The sequence below is a fragment of the Carettochelys insculpta genome, chromosome 1, assembly GCF_033958435.1.
Source record: "Carettochelys insculpta isolate YL-2023 chromosome 1, ASM3395843v1, whole genome shotgun sequence".
NCBI lineage: Eukaryota > Metazoa > Chordata > Testudines > Carettochelyidae > Carettochelys > Carettochelys insculpta.
In genome coordinates, this window is record NC_134137.1 from 14,115,943 (window position 1) to 14,133,547 (window position 17,605).

The following is a 17,605-nucleotide window of genomic DNA, read 5'->3' on the forward strand; positions in this document are numbered from 1 at the left end:
AGAAGGTCCATGGTGACCTGCACCATTCAAAAGGCCTCCAGAAACAACAGTCCTTTTATGAGACAATTGTCCAGATAGGAGAAGATGACAACTCCATGTCAATGCAGGTGGGCAGCCATGACCACCAGAGTCTTAGAGAACACCCTGAGCACTGCGGAGAGCCCAAACTGGAAGACCTGGTACTGATAGTGGTGGGACCCCATGGGAAACCAGAAGAAATGTCTGTGCGCTGGATAGATAGTGTTGTGAAAGGAGGTATCTTGTAGGTCAAGAGCTGAAAGCCAATCATTTCTGTCCAAAGCTGGAACGATGGTTGCGAGAGTCACCATCTTGAACCATCAATAGAGAATGTATAAGTTGAGGTTGCTGAGGTAGAGGATGGGCCTCCACCCCATTTTTCTCCTCAGTCTGAAAGTATCTGGAATAGAACCCACTTCCCGAAAACTCTGGGGGCACCAGTTCGATGGCTCCCAGGTGGAGGAGGTGCTGAGCCTCTTGCTCGAGGAGATGCTCATGAGAAAGGGTCCCTGAAGAGAGACAGAGTAGGGGGTGGATAGGAGGGGTATAGGTAACAGGGAGAGTATCCCTGGGCCACTAGCTCCAGGACCCACTTGGCCAAGATAATGGCAGCAGTGGAAAAAGGGGTGGAGACAGGTGATGGAATAGGTGGTGCCCATACTGTGTGACAGCCAGAACAGAAAGATTTCTCAGATTCTCGACCACATCCTTAAAACTGTTTGGGTTGTTGAGGGTGGGATGCCGCGGATTGTTGTTGCTGTTGCCTATTGAGCTGTCACCAATGGAACTTATGCTGTTGCTGCTGGAACTGCTCCCACAGACTTTGGTAGGGAGAGTAATGGTTCAGCTTGACTGAGGGGAGTGTACATTCCCAGTGTATGCAGCATGGTGCGGGAATCGGAGTGAAGGACCTCATCCACTTTCTTTTTTGGAAAACGGATGCTGCTTGACAAAAGAGAGGTCCTCCACTTTCTGCTGCAGGTCCTTGGGGACCTCCAAGGGCGGGAGTCTGGATGTATGCCTCATGACCACGGCAAATGCCATGATCCTACCCACCATGTCTGTGATGTCCACAGGGGACTGCAAAGCTGCATGGGCAACAATCTGCCCCTCATGGATAACACTGATGAGGGTTGGGCACTGTTGTTCAGGTAAGGCAGGGACCAACTCCTGCAATTTGGAATAGTTTGATAGTCATGGTCAGCCAACACGACTGCATAATTCACCGCCCGCAGGAGTTAACATGCCAGACAAACAGACTTTTGGCCCCATAATGTCCCACTTTTTACTAGATGTATCCTGCTGGGTAGCCCGGAAGGACTTAGTCTTGTTACAGACAGCACCCACCTCTCTGTGACAGACTGAAAGATGTGAAGTGCCCCATTCATTGCAATGTGATATTCTCGGCATGAGAACACTGCCTGAAAAAAATAGCCTAAAATGGAAGCCATCCCACTTAATTTTCTCTTTCCAGAGGCCCTCTTGATAGGTGACTCTCTCCTCCTCTCCCCACCCCTTTTTCTCCCGCTCCACCCCCACTCCCAAGTCCCTGCTTTAAATCTGAAGTGGGTCTCATTCACAAAAGCTCAATAAAAGAGACTAACAATTATTTATTAAGTAAACGGCTATAGGACTGCATGGTTTTCCTTTGTTTTTTTGTGAAGCTATGAACCAACATGGCTACCCCGAGACTACAACCTGAAACATGTGAATTGCTCCACATATCTCCTTGAGTGTTCCCATCCACCTGAGTGCTTCATAATCTGTGATATGAATGAGGTATGCAGTTCTGAATTTACATCCCAAAGGGCAGGAATTTTCCCAATGCTGGCTCAAATGGAGGAACAGAGAAAGGGGCCTAAGATCACAGAATCACAGGTCCAGTGCTCTTCCACAGCTCCAGGACAGTTCCTGGGAGGATCCCTGTAGAGCAGGCGTGTGCAACCCGTGGCCTGCAGGCCGCATGCAGCCCTGGACAGCTAGTAATGCAGCCCCACAAGATCGTAAACTTTTAACATTAATTATATTATATATTTTATATGCGGCCCAAGACAATTCCTCTTCACTCAATGCGGCCCAGGCAAGCCAAAAGGTTGGACACCCATGCTTTAGAGTATCATTGTTTCTTTTCTTCTTGGTCTTCCACTTGCGCTGCCTCAGGCGCATCCTTGGAATATCATGGAAGGACAGAGTGACCAACACTGCCGTCCTCGAGCAAGCTGGAATCCCAACCATGCACACCCTCCTCAGGCAGCGTCGACTCCGCTGGCTTGGCCACGTCCACAGGATGAACGATGGAAGGATTCCAAAAGACATCCTGTATGGTGAGCTAGCCTCTGGCAAAAGACCTCCCGGATGCCCCCAGTTGCGTTACAAAGATGTCTGCAAGAGAGGCAGACATCAAGCTGGACAACTGGGAAGATCTAGCAGACGACCGCAGCAGATGGAGGCAGGGGTTACACAAGGGCCTTCAGAAGGGCGAGTTGAAGATCAGACAGCTAGCAGAGGAGAAGCAAGTGCACAGAAAGCACAATAAGGACTTGCCAGACACCCACTACATCTGCAAGAGATGCAGCAAGGACTGTCACTCTTGTGTGGGTCTTTATAGTCACAACAGACGCTGTAAATGAAGTCCTCAATTGAAACTTTAAAGTGTGTGATCCATAGTCTATGCAGACTGAAGGATGCCTACTATATGACTATGGTGGTCACTCGATAATGAGGACATCTTTATGTCACCCACCTATTTGCGAGTCTGTTGATGGCTGATCAGACCAATTCTGGAGCCACAGATCTTATCATAGAAGAAGCAGGTGTTGATAGCTGGTGGAGCAGTGAGGGGCAGTTTTTACGCTCTTTACTACTTTGACACCTCGTCTTGTTTGCACTGCAGTGGGACCTCTCAAATTGTGCCATCCCCTCACAGATTACCATTCTCCACTGGGGATGGTCTTGGGCAAGGTTCTCCCAAGTGTCAACACCAATGCTGCACTTTTTCACGTGTGCCTTCAGCATGTCCTTATATTGTTTCCGCTGGCCCCCAAAGTTCCTTTTTCAGAAAACAATTTGTTTTTGGGAGACACTGGTCAGACATCCAAACCTCATGACCAGTCCAACAAAGTTGATGACGAACAATAATGGCTTCAATGCTGGTCATGTTCGACTCTTCCAGGACACTAGTTTTTATGAGCTTATCCTCCCCAGAGAGATTTAGTATTCTTCTGAGGCAGTGTTGATGATATTGTTCAAGTGCCTTCAAATGATGCTTGTATGTTTTCCAGGTTTCACATGCATATAGCAGCGTTGGAACAACCAATGCATGGTATACAAGGAGCTCTCTCTTAGATGTCCCGGTTCTCAAAGACCCTCCCCGCCCGGTCTCAGGCAGGCGAAAGCAGAGCTTGCATGCCTCAGGCAATGCTGATTTCTGTATTAATGTTGACTTTAGCAGAAAGATGACTTTCAAGACATGGGAAGTGCTCCACATTGTCCAGCAGTTCTCTATTGACTTCAATAGAAGGTGCATGAGATCATCCCATCAGTGAGGGTTGGGGAAGCACCTTGGTCTTTTTGATGTTCAGTGTGATGTCAAGATTCTCATATGCTTCAGTAAAAGGCACTTAAGATGGTCTGAAGGGCTGTGGGAGAAAGAGCAACAACTGTGGAGGTCTTGCTTCTAGACTTCAGTTTTCTGAGATTGAAAAGCTTCCAGTTCATTCCACAGACAATCTTCACACCATCTGGAAGTTTGCCATCAATGAGTTGAAGGGTCATGGCAATAAAGATGCAAAACACTGAGGGGCTACGACAGTCTTGACTGACATTTTGACCTCAAAGGGGTTGTTTTAGGATCTGTTGTTACTCAATACCGTGGCAGTCATGTTGTCTTGAAGCAGCCTTAAAATGCTCATGAATGTTTTGGGGCAGCTGATCTTTCAGAGGATGGATCGCAGGTCACTACGACTGATTTGAATGCTTTGGTCAGATTGATTAAACATATAAGGCTTGGTTGTGTTCATGACATTTTTCTTGCAGTTGCCGGGCAGTGATGGTCATGTCTGCTGTTCCTTGGAATGGTCGGAAGCCACACTGGGATTCTGGGAGAACTTCTTCTGAGTGTGGCAGTAGTCAGTTTACAAGGATTTGAGCCAAAATTTTCCCTGCCATTGCCAGGAGGGAGATGTCACAATAGTTTCCAAAGTCCAACTTGTTGCTGTTCTTGAAAAGGCTGACAATTAGTGTGTCTCTGAAATCTTGTGGCATCTGCTCCGTTTCCCAGATCTTGAGAATCAAGAGGTGGAGCTGCTTGTAGAGCACTGGCCTGCTTTCTTTGAAGACTTCAGTGGGGACTCCACCTAGTCTGATTGCCTTGTTGCACTTCATTGTTTTGATGGCAGCTTTGACCTCACTTACGGTAGGAAGTGTGGCAAGATCATCTCTAGGCTGTTGCTGAAGGATTTGGCCAATGGATCACAGTAGAGGGGCGGTTCAAGAGGTCATTATAGTGCTCCCTCCAGCAAGAGGCAATGGTTTCGTTGTCTTTCAAGAGTTGGATACCATCCTTTGATCTCAGGGGATTGATTCCAAGGCTTCTCGGTTTATGAACAGCATTGGTAGTATTGAAGAAATCTCTTGTGTCATTGATGTCTGTGAGATGCTGAAGTGTTAACCCTCTTCAGATCGCATGCCCCCACTGGAGGAAGGCCCTTAGCTTAACCACTTCCTGAGCCCAAACTCTGGATCCTTCAGCAAGTGCTTCACTCCATGAGCTCCCTGAGTGATTCTACTCAAATTGAGAGCAGTGCACTCACAAGCTCAATGACTCTCAAACATAATTGCAAAAAAATAGAAGGTTTAATTAGATGTTTAACACAGCATAGCAATTTCTTAGTTAGTATTGTAGATACAAGAAGTTACCATATAATCCATGTGGGTCAATCCTGAGTCACTTTGTCTACACTCAGCTCATCTCCTGCTTTTACGAGTCTACACTATGCAACTGCAAGGCTTCTTTGATCCTTCTCACCAGGCTAAAAAACAAAAAGTTATCTACTTTAGCACTCTGACCCCAGCTGGACAAAAACTGGGAGAAGAGTGAGTATTCCAGTGTAATGAGCTCCCAGGCACCAGATGTCAAGCCATAGGAGTGGCCATATTCTGCTGAAACTCTGCCAGAGTAAGCAACCCTTCCCACCACCGTTAAACATGTAGTGTTATAGCATTTTCCAGATGAAAATGTGAGCAAACAGCTCCTGAGTAAGTCAGAGGCAATTCCTCCCTGAAAATGTTTTAACAGACAGCTCCTGAGCATACTGTCATCAATGACACCATTCCCTGCAGCTTTGGTGAGAGCAAAGGCCATGAGTAGGAAATTCCTTGTACCTTGGACAGCACCTTTTAAAACACAGCTATCAAAAACAAGTGGTGAGAGATCTGCTACCCTCCCTAACACTCCTGGCATCAGCCCTAAGTATAGGTATTGCACCTAGCAAATAGGTATTGCCATGCTGGCTGAATGAACAGCCCAAAAAACAGTACTTATCAGATGTGAACAGAGACAGGTAAACCAAAAACTGAGGTACACACAGTAATGATAAACCATATTAAGCAAAATTCTTATGACATCTCACCCAGACCATCTTAAAAACAAAAACTCCCTTCTCCTGACCACATTGCAACTCACATGAAGAGGTAGCAGGGAGGTAAAAAAAACTGGACAATTTTTCCTTCTTAATATTCACATATTTCAAAACACTTTCAAAGAGGAAAATTCTAGTTGTTCACATAATCTCAGATGAATCCTATGAACAAAACTTTAGCTTACTGGCCAAATTACACTTTAAGTAATTACATCCAGCTTACCTAATTTACCCTGTTTAGGTTTAGGGTGACATTTTTACACTTCCTGTCCTTTTGGTGTTGCTATGTACTGCTGAACAGTTGGCACATTCCATCCATAAGGCTGGATTTCAGTGATGAATAACAATTCCTGTATATAGCTTTCAAGTAAGTTTAAATGCTTTGTAAACTCTGAAGATGACAGCCATAATTTTAAGTGATCAAGATGCTTACTATGCAATTATGAATAAGTAGCTTGATCGTATAATACGACAGTTACCTGGGTTGACTGGATCACTGTAAGGTCATTAATGTAGCAAAAACCTGCCCCCATGGCAGAACGAAGCCCAGCAGTCCCAAAGGTCAGTCTGCAACAGAGACGATCCCGCAGTTCCTTATTCATCCCATTCCGCAACAGGTTTTCAATCTGCTCTTTTGTTTTAGGGTTCTGCAAAAGAAAAATGAAGGTTCTGTTCCCACTGCTCAAGGAAAATCTGACAGAATAATTTCTGTTCCAGTAGAATTAGAATTATTTTAAACACAAATTGACGGGATAGGAAGAAGTCATCTACCTTTCAAACACCCAAGCTCTTTTATAACTCCATCTTGGTGTAAAAAAGGATCACTGTTTGCTCTAACCTTTGTCATTTCTGACATGTTCTCTACTCAAACAGGTTTGGAAGTATAGATTTCTTATTTGTAAAATGTCAATTTCACCATCTACACACAAAGGCAGCATCTACACAGCCCCCTCCCTTCCAGAAGGGGCATGGTAATGAGCAAAGGGGAACATTCAAATGAAGCATGGATTTAAACATCTCATGCCTCATTTGCATATTCCCACAAGATTTCACTTCGGGAAAAGCCCCTTCAAGAAGCTACAGAGCCATGTAGACTGTATCCTTCCAGAAGCAACCCCTGGTCTTCCAAAAGCCCCCTTATTCCTCAAATGAATAAGGGAGCACAGCAAGCTGGGGGCAGCTTGTTCTGCTTTCACCCTGCGGCCACTGTCAGGCCCCTCCTCCTAGTCCCCCAGGATAACATTGCCTAGAGGTGACTGCTTGGGGGAAGGAGTGAATGGAGGTAGGAAGAGGGTAGAATGGGGTTTGGGTGGAAAAACATGGAGCCCACTCTCCCTTCAAGCTAGGGATGACACAGAAAGGAGTCGTGTGGGGAGAGCTGTCACATAGCTGGTGCCTCCCCTTGTGCTCCTCCTTCTTCAGTCACCACTGTTCAAAGACAGTTATTCAGTGAGAGCTGGGCTCCAAGATGGCCTTTCCAAAAATCTACCCCTTGTCTCTGGCAGCTAATGCTGAACTATTCCATAGTGCAATGTTCACTACACCTTCAAACAGAAGATATGGTGTGTTGCTGCAATGTTGGTCTCAGGCTGACACAAAGACAATGTTGGTGAGATAATATCTTATTTCAACCAACTTCTGTTGGTGAGACAGAAAAAAAAAAAAATAATCAATAATACAGTACAGGTGTAGTGTGTCCAAGCCAATGCTGGACAACGTAAAACCCACATCCCCCATCCTGTGTCTTATGCTGCACAACAAATGATTAACAATCAGGTTTGAATCTCTGTATTTCTAGCTGTGCATCCTCATGTTTTCCACACTGTTTTCCTACTGTCTTCTGGGGGAAACAGGATGTGCGGAGGTTTGGTTTTAGAAGATATTTCTCCTTATGGAACTTACAAGTTCCTTACTCCACAGCTGTTCTGTTTGCAAAGCTTTAAAATGCTGCCTTTTCTACAGCTGAATTACATAAACGAATACATTTGCACTTCTGTGTTTGCATCGCCCTGGCTTACCTATATATATTCAAGTGTGTGTAAAATTTCATTTTTCTAGTGCACATACCCAGCATAAAATTCTGAATGATTAAAATCAAAACATTTTGTTCATCCTAAGCTCTGGAAGTCACACTCAATAAGCATGAGGTCTAGATCAACTTTCACACTTCAAAGTTCAGCTGTTTCTTTTTACTACTGGAAAATGGTGAGTGAAACACTCCCTAACAGTCAAATATAAATTAACTTTATGTAGAGAACAGTTATGGGACATTTACAAGAATGAATTTACAACCTGAATTCTTTAGAGCTAAAACAGCATGTTCTGATTGTTTCTAATTCCTTATACAGGGTTATTTTTCTTCACTGTTTACATGTATGAAAATATCTTCCACAAGGGAGAACTTTTAGGGGAATGGTGAAACTGAGTAGACAAAAAAGATTAATAATTTTTTTTTGCTAGCTTTTACATTAATGAAATTTTAGGCATGATTTATCAGAGTACAGCATTCAGACTAACAATTTGTTTCAAATCACAACCCTTTAAGCCTGCAATGAAAAGCTGTGTGTAAAAAAAGATGCAACTGAAACTAGTATGTACCCTTACACTTTAGTCACACACTTTTGCACTTTTACCAACGAGTAGTTTATCACCACTCTTGACGTGTTTGCTGAACTGAGAGCCTGTAGCCATTATTTGTATTATAACAGTATAAAGAGGCCCCGCTAAATATCAGGGTGCTATCTAAATACACAAGAAGTGGTTCCTGGAATAAGGAGCTTACAAACTAGTTTAAGTCAAACAGCGACAGAGAGATCGCCATGTTAGTCTGTATTCTATCAAAACAAAAAGGCAGTCATAGTACTTTAAAGACTAACAAAATTTATTAGGCGATGAGCTTTCATGGGACAGACCCACTTCAACCTTGAAAACAATTTTTGGACCTCTGTGCTTTATATATTGAGTCTGTTCTGGTATGGCTATGATCTGAAGAAGTGGGTCTGCCCCACGAAAGCTCATCACCTAAGAAATTATTTTGTTAGGTCTTTAAAGTGCTACATGACTGTTTTTTTTTTCTTTTGATAGTTTAAGATGCAAAAGGTGGACCTAAAAGAAAGAAACTATCACAGACTGCACAATCATATGCACAGTGTTATTTTTAATTCAGATATCAAAAATAAAGATAAAAATGTTCACTGGCCACATACCCAGTGAACTATAATAGATACCAAACAGTACTCAGACAAAAAACTTAGGTTTTTTTTTTTAAAAAAAGTCAGAAAATCCAAGTCAGAGTTAGATAGCAAATGCAAATATTTGCCACTTATAATACTGGAGAGACAAGACAGAGCAGCTCTGTGTCAGCTCGAAAGCTTGTCACCCTCACAGAAGTTGGTCCAATTATCTCTTCTACTCTAAAAAAACATAACAAGCAGTCCTATGGTACCTTAGAGACAAGCAAATTAATTAAGTCACAAGCTTTCATGGGTAAAAACCAACTTCACCATCTGTTTTACCCCAAAAAACCCTCATGACTTAATAAATTTGCTAGCCTCTAAGATGCCACAGGACTGCTTGTTGCTTTTAAAGACACAAACTAAAACAGCTAACAAGAGACTCTTCTACCCTGATACTCAAGTATCAGCACTGACACTTAACCAGAAGAATGACTCAGAAATCCTTGTATGTAACTATCAGATGGTGTCAAACTCTCCCTACTGGCCAAAAGCCTCCAAATCAATTATTCTGCCTCTTTTTATTTGGTAAAATCCCATTCGACTGAGGCTGATCTGACCCATCGTTATGTCTGCCAACAAACGGTCCATTATTTCAAAAGATGAATATTTCAAAGTTTCTTTCTTTTCAAAGATTAACGTTTATATTCATGAAGGCTGTTGAACTGGCATGCTCTTCACCAAGTATATATTATGAGACGATACTTCCTTCAAAATACTTTCCTTCCATGGCATTGTTCTGCAGGTGTGGAAGGACGAACAGTGGCTACTGAACTTTAGGATACATAAAGACACCTTCCTTTAGCTCTGTGCTGAGCTGTCACCAGAGCTGTAATAAAATGACACCCAAATGAAAACTGCTCTCTCCATGGAGAGCTGTGTTGCCATTGCTCTGTGGAAGCTGGCTACCCCTGACTGCTACCACTAGGATGCCAATCAGTTTGGAGTGGGGAAGTCTACTGTTGGGACAGTGCAGCTGTAAGTGTGACTCTGGGGAATGCGAATGAGATTGTGTCTGGCTGTGGAGAAACGGTGGTGTTTGCTAACTGTGGAGAGGTGATCAATAAGACTGTCCAGTGCTCATCCCCCCACACCTTGCCTCAAAGTACATCAACCATAAGGGGTACTTCTCAAGGTGCTCCAAGTGCCTGTAGATCACCATGGTTGTTTTACAAACAAATGCTGGGTGGTCTAGAAAGGTGCAAGAAAGCACTTTCTTTTCAGATCACAAAATAAGTTGTGGGGGTGGATCCCCTGCAAACCACTTGCAGCCCTGGCTCATGGGGTCCTACATTGTGCAGCTAGACAGCAGCAAGGAGAAGTTCCACAACAGGCTAAGCAGATGCTGCATGATTGTTGAATGGCCATTTGGGTACTTGAAAGCTAGATGTTTATATGGGAGGCTTGACCTGCTTCAGTACCACATCCCCATGTTATTGCCTTCACAACCTGTGTGAGAGTAAGCGGGGGGGATCATTTGATCAAGGTTGGAGTGCAGAGGCAGAGCATCTAGTCAATGCCTTTGAGCAGCCAGACACTCACGTTGTCAAGGTGGACTATAAGGTGACCATTAATATCCCGGACGCCCTGAGGAACCACTTTGACAAGGATGAATGCTGAGATTAATGTGGGGTTCGGCAACACCATTCCCTGCCCACAGGTCCCTGCTACCCACGTTCCCAAGACTAACTGCTGAACAACCACGTTTTCTTTAATCAAATTGTTACAATTCATAATACAGCAGTAATGGGATAAGGATAGAAGAGAGAGGGAAGAGGGAAAGAACACTGCCTGAGTCTTCCTTAATTCAAGTGTGCAAATTTAAAACACAGCAGCAATGGATAAGAGCTGGGGTACTGGAAACAGAAGGGAGAAGGAAAGGATTAAAGCCATGTCAAGGACCAGCTATCTCGTTGTTCATAGCTGTGGTATGGGATTGAGTGGTCCAGGAAGGGAAGTTGGGGCACAGAGGCCACATCATGCCAGGGTGAGATTTGAATTGGGGTGCATCAAAGGGTTATGGCAGCAGAATTATGCTGGCTATGCAGGGGAGGCAAATTTTGCCAGTGCTGCTCATTGGTCCAGGCAATGGAGCGTATTAGCTCAGTTTGTTTCCCCCACAGCCCAGGAAATCTTTTCAGTGGTTTGGTCTCTCCTTTGCATCTGTGCTGCCCTCAGGCCTTGCCTCACATCTCTTGATGCCTTGCAGTCTTCTCTATCTTCTTGCCACAGCATTGGCATTTCCTGGTTACAGGTTTTCATAATTTCCTTGAAGACCTTTCCTTTTCCTGTGTCCCCTTAGATTACTGAGGTAGCTAGCTGGGTTGACCACAGAGATAGCTATGACAAGCACAGGAAAAAAGTTAATCCGCTGTATCTCATAACAATGCCTGTCAGTTATAGGACACCCCAGCAGTTCCCAACCTTCTCCAAACAGGGACCCAATTTTGACAACTCAGGAAAAAATCGGTGACCCAAGGCAATTCAAAAATGGGGTGGAGGAAGGCAAGGGAGTAGTGCCATAACCAGCTAATTTTGCACCTGAGGCAAGATTATAAAATTGCACCTCCTCATGCTTATATATTCATAGTAGTCATTTCATAGAAAAAGGGAAAATACATTAATAATAAAATAACAACGCTATGTTTATTATATTATTATAGTTGACCTGAGTTGTGGTGGGGAAAAGATCCTCACCCCCCCCAAAACCACTCCCCCAGCTTAAACCGCACACTCAAACGCTGGAGGGGCTGGGGATAGTCACACTCAGGGGTCTGCTGACTTACAAACAAAAACCATGAAAACCAACAAATCAGCTACATAGAACAAAAGGGGGGAAGTGGGGGGAGAGGGGTGCAGGCAAAAATTACTGCAAGAGTCTATTAAGTGGCTTGCCCAGGATAGCGACGAATACCAAAGATGGAGAAGCTGTCTTTGTAATGCATAATTGCTTCTCTATTGATAGAGATAGCTGCTGGATGTGGCAGCATTAAGGAGCTACAAATGACTTTAAGAGCCTCCTGCAGCTCCAAGCTGCTGACAACCCTTAATAAATGTAATTGTAACCCAGGTTGGGTCCCAACTCATAGGTCGGGAATCCCTGCCTTAAGTGATCACATCATGTTATCATGCTGCATTCCAATCTGTGCAGTGCAGGGAAAAATCCTGTTTCCAATGCTTTCGCTGCTGTAAGTCTGAGGCACACCCCGGAATCCTGAAGATGGTGAGCATTTAGCCTCACTTTTGGGAGGGCTGGGGATAAAAAAAAACAATGGAGGATTTGACTGGGTGTTAATACTGGGCAATTTTGCAGATGCATGGAGCGGCTACTGCAAAATCCATATCTATGGGGGACATATTTCTATGCTGAAAGTTTACGAGAGAGAGAGGCAGCTTCTCCTAGAGAGCAGCGAATTCAGAATTACCACTTATTGTACCACCCTCTATGCAGCCCTGGTCCCACTATGGTAGCTGCAGCAGTAAATTGGCATGGTAATGTACCAAGGTAACAAGGAGACCCTTGCACTCTCACGGAATCTTAGAGAGAACATTCAAAAGTGCCTCAGAAAATGCTTTAGAAATATCTCAGCATGAGCAGATGGAAATATGAGACACCATTTATGCACTTCTGGAACACCACCTGGCTCCCCAACTTTTTCTTTAGCAAGTTACCAGAAGTACAATACCACCCTACTTTGCCAGCAATGTTTGCACAAACAGGAACATACCTGAAGTGCGTGCCTCCTGTGTAGCCTGTGTTGTACCATCTGCCTGTAATTCAAGGCGTGGTTGCTTGCTGCTTTCATCCTGGGAGCTGAGGAGTTCCTGACTGCTCAGTGGAGGGTGGGAACCTGTAGTCCATTCTTGGCTGCAGGGTTCCTCACCAGAAGCTTACTGCCCCTCCTCGTTAGGGCTGTGCTGTGGCTCCACAGTACAGATATCCACATGGCTCTTTGGTCCTTACAGGGGCAGTGCTCCCGATACTGTATCCAGCTGCTCATGTTACCAGCACGTACTGGGGGGGGCAGCTCCAGAATGCCTGTTTGTTTCCCAAGCCCCGTGGTATGACTGACTAAGCTCCTTTACCTTAGCCCTACACTCCTTTGGATTTCAGCTACACAGTTATAACCCTTTTCTTGCAGGGAATGTGAAATAAGTTCACAGGTGTCCTTGTTCCTCTGTCTCCCACACAGCTGGGGAAAAAATTACTCCTCACCCCACATGCTCAGGAGGTCAAACAGTTAGGCCTGACTCCAAGCAGGAGCCCTTTTAGAGCAATATCCACCCTGGGACCACTGTTCTGCAGAAGCCATGCAGGCCAAGAAAGCAGAGAAAACCAGCAAATGTGCAGCAAGTAACAACAAACTCAGCAAACCCATGCAGCTGGGGCAGGCAGGGGAATTCATTTTAAAGTCACAGGGCTAGTAGGGAGCTACCTTTTCAGGGCTTTGGGTAGGGGGGTTATGCTCCCGGGGAAGGGGAGAAAGACAGAGCTTGCAGTGCTGAATACCTGGGGAAATGATTTCCTAAGTTATTGGGGCTTGCAGGGGGTGCTGGACAGTGCTTTCCCTGAGTGGTTTGGCTCACTTGGAAAAAAAGAAAGGGCAGAGCTCACAGCACTGACCACCTTTTCGAAGTGTGTCAATTAAAACAGCTTATAATAAAATGGCAAATCAAACTAGAAGGTTTTGTTTTTTAAATGGCCTGTTTTTAAGAGGCCTAGTATCTATGAATTTTACCTGGCTGCTGAGTCAATATGAGAATATCTATGGCACCATACTTTACAGAAATCAGAAGAATGCAGAAACAACGTATCTTTAAATAAACAGTAGGTGAATGAAGTCAGCTGTTCAGCTTCGTTTGCAACTAATTTTTTCTAACAAGTGAATCTTATGGCACAGAAGTAGGTCTGTTGCTTTGGAAGCCAGAAACAAAACTCTTTCCTAAAGAAGCATTCATTTGGAGTTGTCGAGAATATAATTTAAGTACACCTTGCAGGCAGAATGTTTAGCAGCACTGAACCTCAATAGCTTAGATGAATTCTAAAAAATCTGATAGCAGCACCTGGGCTTTAGCCAGTATCATTGTTACTCAAGGTTACTATTTTGTGCACTTTAAAGCAGAGCAACAAGACTTACTTTACAGCCTGACGGAATCTGATGGCAGGGGGAAGTTTGAAAAAATCTGCTATATCCTCTACTGTCTCAAGCAGGTCACACAACCTGTCTAAACAGCTTCATGGTAATGTTGTTTATTTGTGGATCAGGACAGAGCAACTACTTGTTTTGTTCTCCAGAACGATACTGCTCAGGACCTTCCTGAAATAATCCACACAGTCTCAAGAGACTAACTGTCACTTATTACACAATCATGTTTGACTCAAGCTGGGGATTGGTTTGTTGCTAAAGCCAAGGTTAGCTTGTGCAACATTATTACTGCAGTAGAACTGAAGTCAGGAAAGTCATAGCTATGAAGTTGGAACCAACAATATCTCAGCGGCACGACACACACACTAATGGATAAACTATGCAAATACAGTGGTACCAAGATCAGCCAAAACACTCCTTTCTAAAATAGAGATCACAGGGCACACCACCTATCATTCTATTATCCAAAAATTAGATTCACTGTCCCCAGCATTAGTTGAATAAAATAGATATTACATACATCATATATGCAAATAGATTAAACTATTGATGCTGCAGGAAACAGATCTGATATAAGATGCATATAAAATCCAAAACAATAACACTTACGACAGAAAAACCCCTACAAGTAATAATATTGACCTTAGCTGCCTTTAAATGTTTGAGATACAGCATGTGTTCTACTGAACACTCATTCAGAGACACACACACAGACAGCAACATTTTCCTCAAAAACTGATGTTCAGCCTGGAGCAGCCATTCAGACTAAGTACTCTGACACTAAAGTTGTGTGGGATTAATTAACTGGGGACTTCCATTTTATTAGTAGTCAACAAGAGTATGCAGTTAACTCAGTACAAGTGGAACAGGCATTTAGCAAAGTGAATTTTCAAGCTGAGATTGGATTTTTCCCTCTCCTATCATATACTTAAAGGTCAAATGCAAATTGAAGTGGGCATAGTGATCTGGCTACAATATATATATACTTTAAACAAACTACAGGGAAGAACCAGCTAGACTCCAGTAGATGCAAATAAAATACCACAAGCACAGTGAAGAAAACGAATGAACAAATGAGTTAAAAGGAAAAAATAGCAAGGAGAGCATTTGACATGGTCAAAATAAAAAAGGAAGCTCAGTAAGCACAGGCAGAAAGATAGTTCCAGTGCAGTGAAAGGGTAAAAGACTGGACATGAGCCAAGTACAGTAGGTTGGGGGTGGGGGGGAAAGGAGGCTGGATAAAAATAACTGAAGTGCTTCAGAGCCCAGCTATAGAGAAGGTTCTATAAAGACAGTGTATTAGGAAATGCAGTACTGTGCGTCTCTTTCTGATTTGGACCACAGGTTAAACTCATCCTAATTTCAAGTACACTGAAATCGATAGTGCTGGTTCAAGGAGGAATTCACACCAAGAAGCTTCTAAGTTTACCCCTAAATTCCTGGCAAAATGTTGAATCAAGTATGGATTCCACCTGCCTCCCTGACCATCACCTTTCAGGATACCAGGTAAACCACCCATATGGGAAGCCAGACAGTACTGAACGATAAGGGCTCAGCCCTCCAGACTGTATCTATAACAAGACCAGCTCCCAACAAGACAAGCTTCGCCAGATACTCCGTATTATAGAAAGGTTCCATTTTGTCTCAATTAGCATAGCTGCTGTCAAAATACTATGGGAGTCTCGGTAGACAGTTTCAGCTAAATTGTCAGCAAGTTCCCAAATAATTGCCTATATTCAACTAGAGACACCAGCTGACATAAGACCTAGCATAACTCCAACACTAGTTTAACAGACCTTGCTTAGCGCTTTCCCAGTCTGTTGGATGGCAAAACCTACACATACATTCCAGAATGAGTGACATGTGGGCATGCACTGAGTGGAGACTACGCTTTTAAATGTCAAAACAAAAAACTGATCAATTAATTACATTGGCCAAAACAAAAAGCAGTCAAGTAGCACTTTAAAGACTAGCAAAATAATTTATTAGGTGAGCTTTCGTGGGACAGACCCACTTCTTCAGACCATAGCCAGACCAGCACGGCTCCCTGTTTCTGTTCAACATGCAAGGCGTTATATTGGCCCGTTTAAGTAAAAATGCCTTTTCCCATTCTCTCTTAATGACACTCATCTAGGCCATTTAAGCCCTCTAGTTACTTCACTGATCACCACTCACAATTCTTTGCCTCCCCTGAGCTGTACAGCCACTGTGATGTCAAAATGAGACCACTGGTAAGTATTGTTAAAGGAGAGAGAGTTGAACTCTGGGACAATTTTTCTTATAGCTCTTGAAAACTTTAGCTGTTAAAGACGGAATCTTAATTTGATATGTGGAGGATTTCTCTTTTTGGGTACAGAAAGCATATGTGGCTTGGGGGCAGATTCTATGGAAAGTCCTCAGCTTTCTCAGGATTTCAAAGAACAGCAATGCTTTCTGTTCTATGAATTGAGGCACTTTTCAGAATATGTCAGCAGGATGACTAAAGGTGTACTTCAGAGTGGCTTTTTGCTTGAAGTATGGTAACTGTGGTTGCTTCCCATTTATTTTAGTTATTACAAAAGGTAGATTGGGAGGAAGAATTTCTTTTTAAATGCTCGTTCTCCACCCCTCTGCAAACAACACTGCAGGGATGGCCAGGGCTGTTGTGGGACACCATTCATCCAGATACCTAGATGATCAAAAAAAAAAGGTAAAAGGTATGACCCTCAAGTCCTCCTCTTCCCCTACATCTGTTGCTGGAGGGGGAGCAACATGTGCATGTCTCTGTATTAAGATCTCTTACTACAAAACTCATTCAGCAGCAACAAGAGGCAAAACTGCCATTCCTTTTCATAGCATTCCCTCTTTTACATGAGCAAAGGAAAAAGCTATATGAAAAAGTAAAGGTCCAGTTCGGAAAACATGCTGAAGAGAGGGTGGAAAGCCAAAATGACGTCAGGGAACTCTCACCCAGTGTGCCTTGGACTAATATGATATAGAATGGCAGGAGAGAAAGAAGACTGAAAAAAATTGCAGTTACATTTCAAAAGTGGGTATGTCCTACTGTTGTAAATGTGGATACAGTGACAACTTAGGAAGCAGATATGTGCACTAAGATGAGATTCTGAAAATTACATTTGTCCATTGATTTAAGGCAGAATTGTCCTCTCCAAGAAATTAAAGTTCCATAAGCTTCCACTTACCAGCCAGAAGATGGCAGGACTATCCTCCCTGAGAGCTATAGTACCATAGAGATTGTGTTATCTAGACAAGGTTCTAAACCAGGGATGCGGAATCTTATGGGTCAGGGGCCACTAACCCACGGGGGAAAAAAAAATAAAAATCAGTCAGGACAACACACAAAGTGAGAAGCAAAAAACCAAAACAAAAATCCCCACTGACCTGGCCTCCCAAGTGAGAAGAAAAAACCCTCACTATTGTGGCCCCCAACTAAGAGTTGGGGCCGGGGCGGGGGGGGGAAGACAACTCAGTGTGTCAGGGGTTGCCTCTTACTCCAGCCCCGGGTAAAGGGGATCACAAGCACCAAGGCTCAGGACTTCCCCTCAGAGCCAGATTAACACTTCTGGGG

At 43.7% G+C, this 17,605-nt stretch overlaps 1 protein-coding gene across 2 annotated transcripts in view; it reads right to left on the reverse strand.

Moving 5' to 3' along the window:
- The window catches only part of PGM2L1 (phosphoglucomutase 2 like 1), a 64,439-nt gene that overhangs the window by 34,149 nt on the left and 12,685 nt on the right, over positions 1-17,605 (reverse strand). For both annotated transcript variants that reach the window (XR_012642416.1, XM_074976168.1), the window contains exon 2: positions 6,137-6,304. Coding sequence is in view for 1 of the 2 variants with exons in the window: in XM_074976168.1 (XP_074832269.1) it covers positions 6,137-6,304 (168 nt within the window). In the remaining variant the exon portion in view is untranslated. The remainder of the gene's footprint in view (positions 1-6,136; positions 6,305-17,605) is intronic.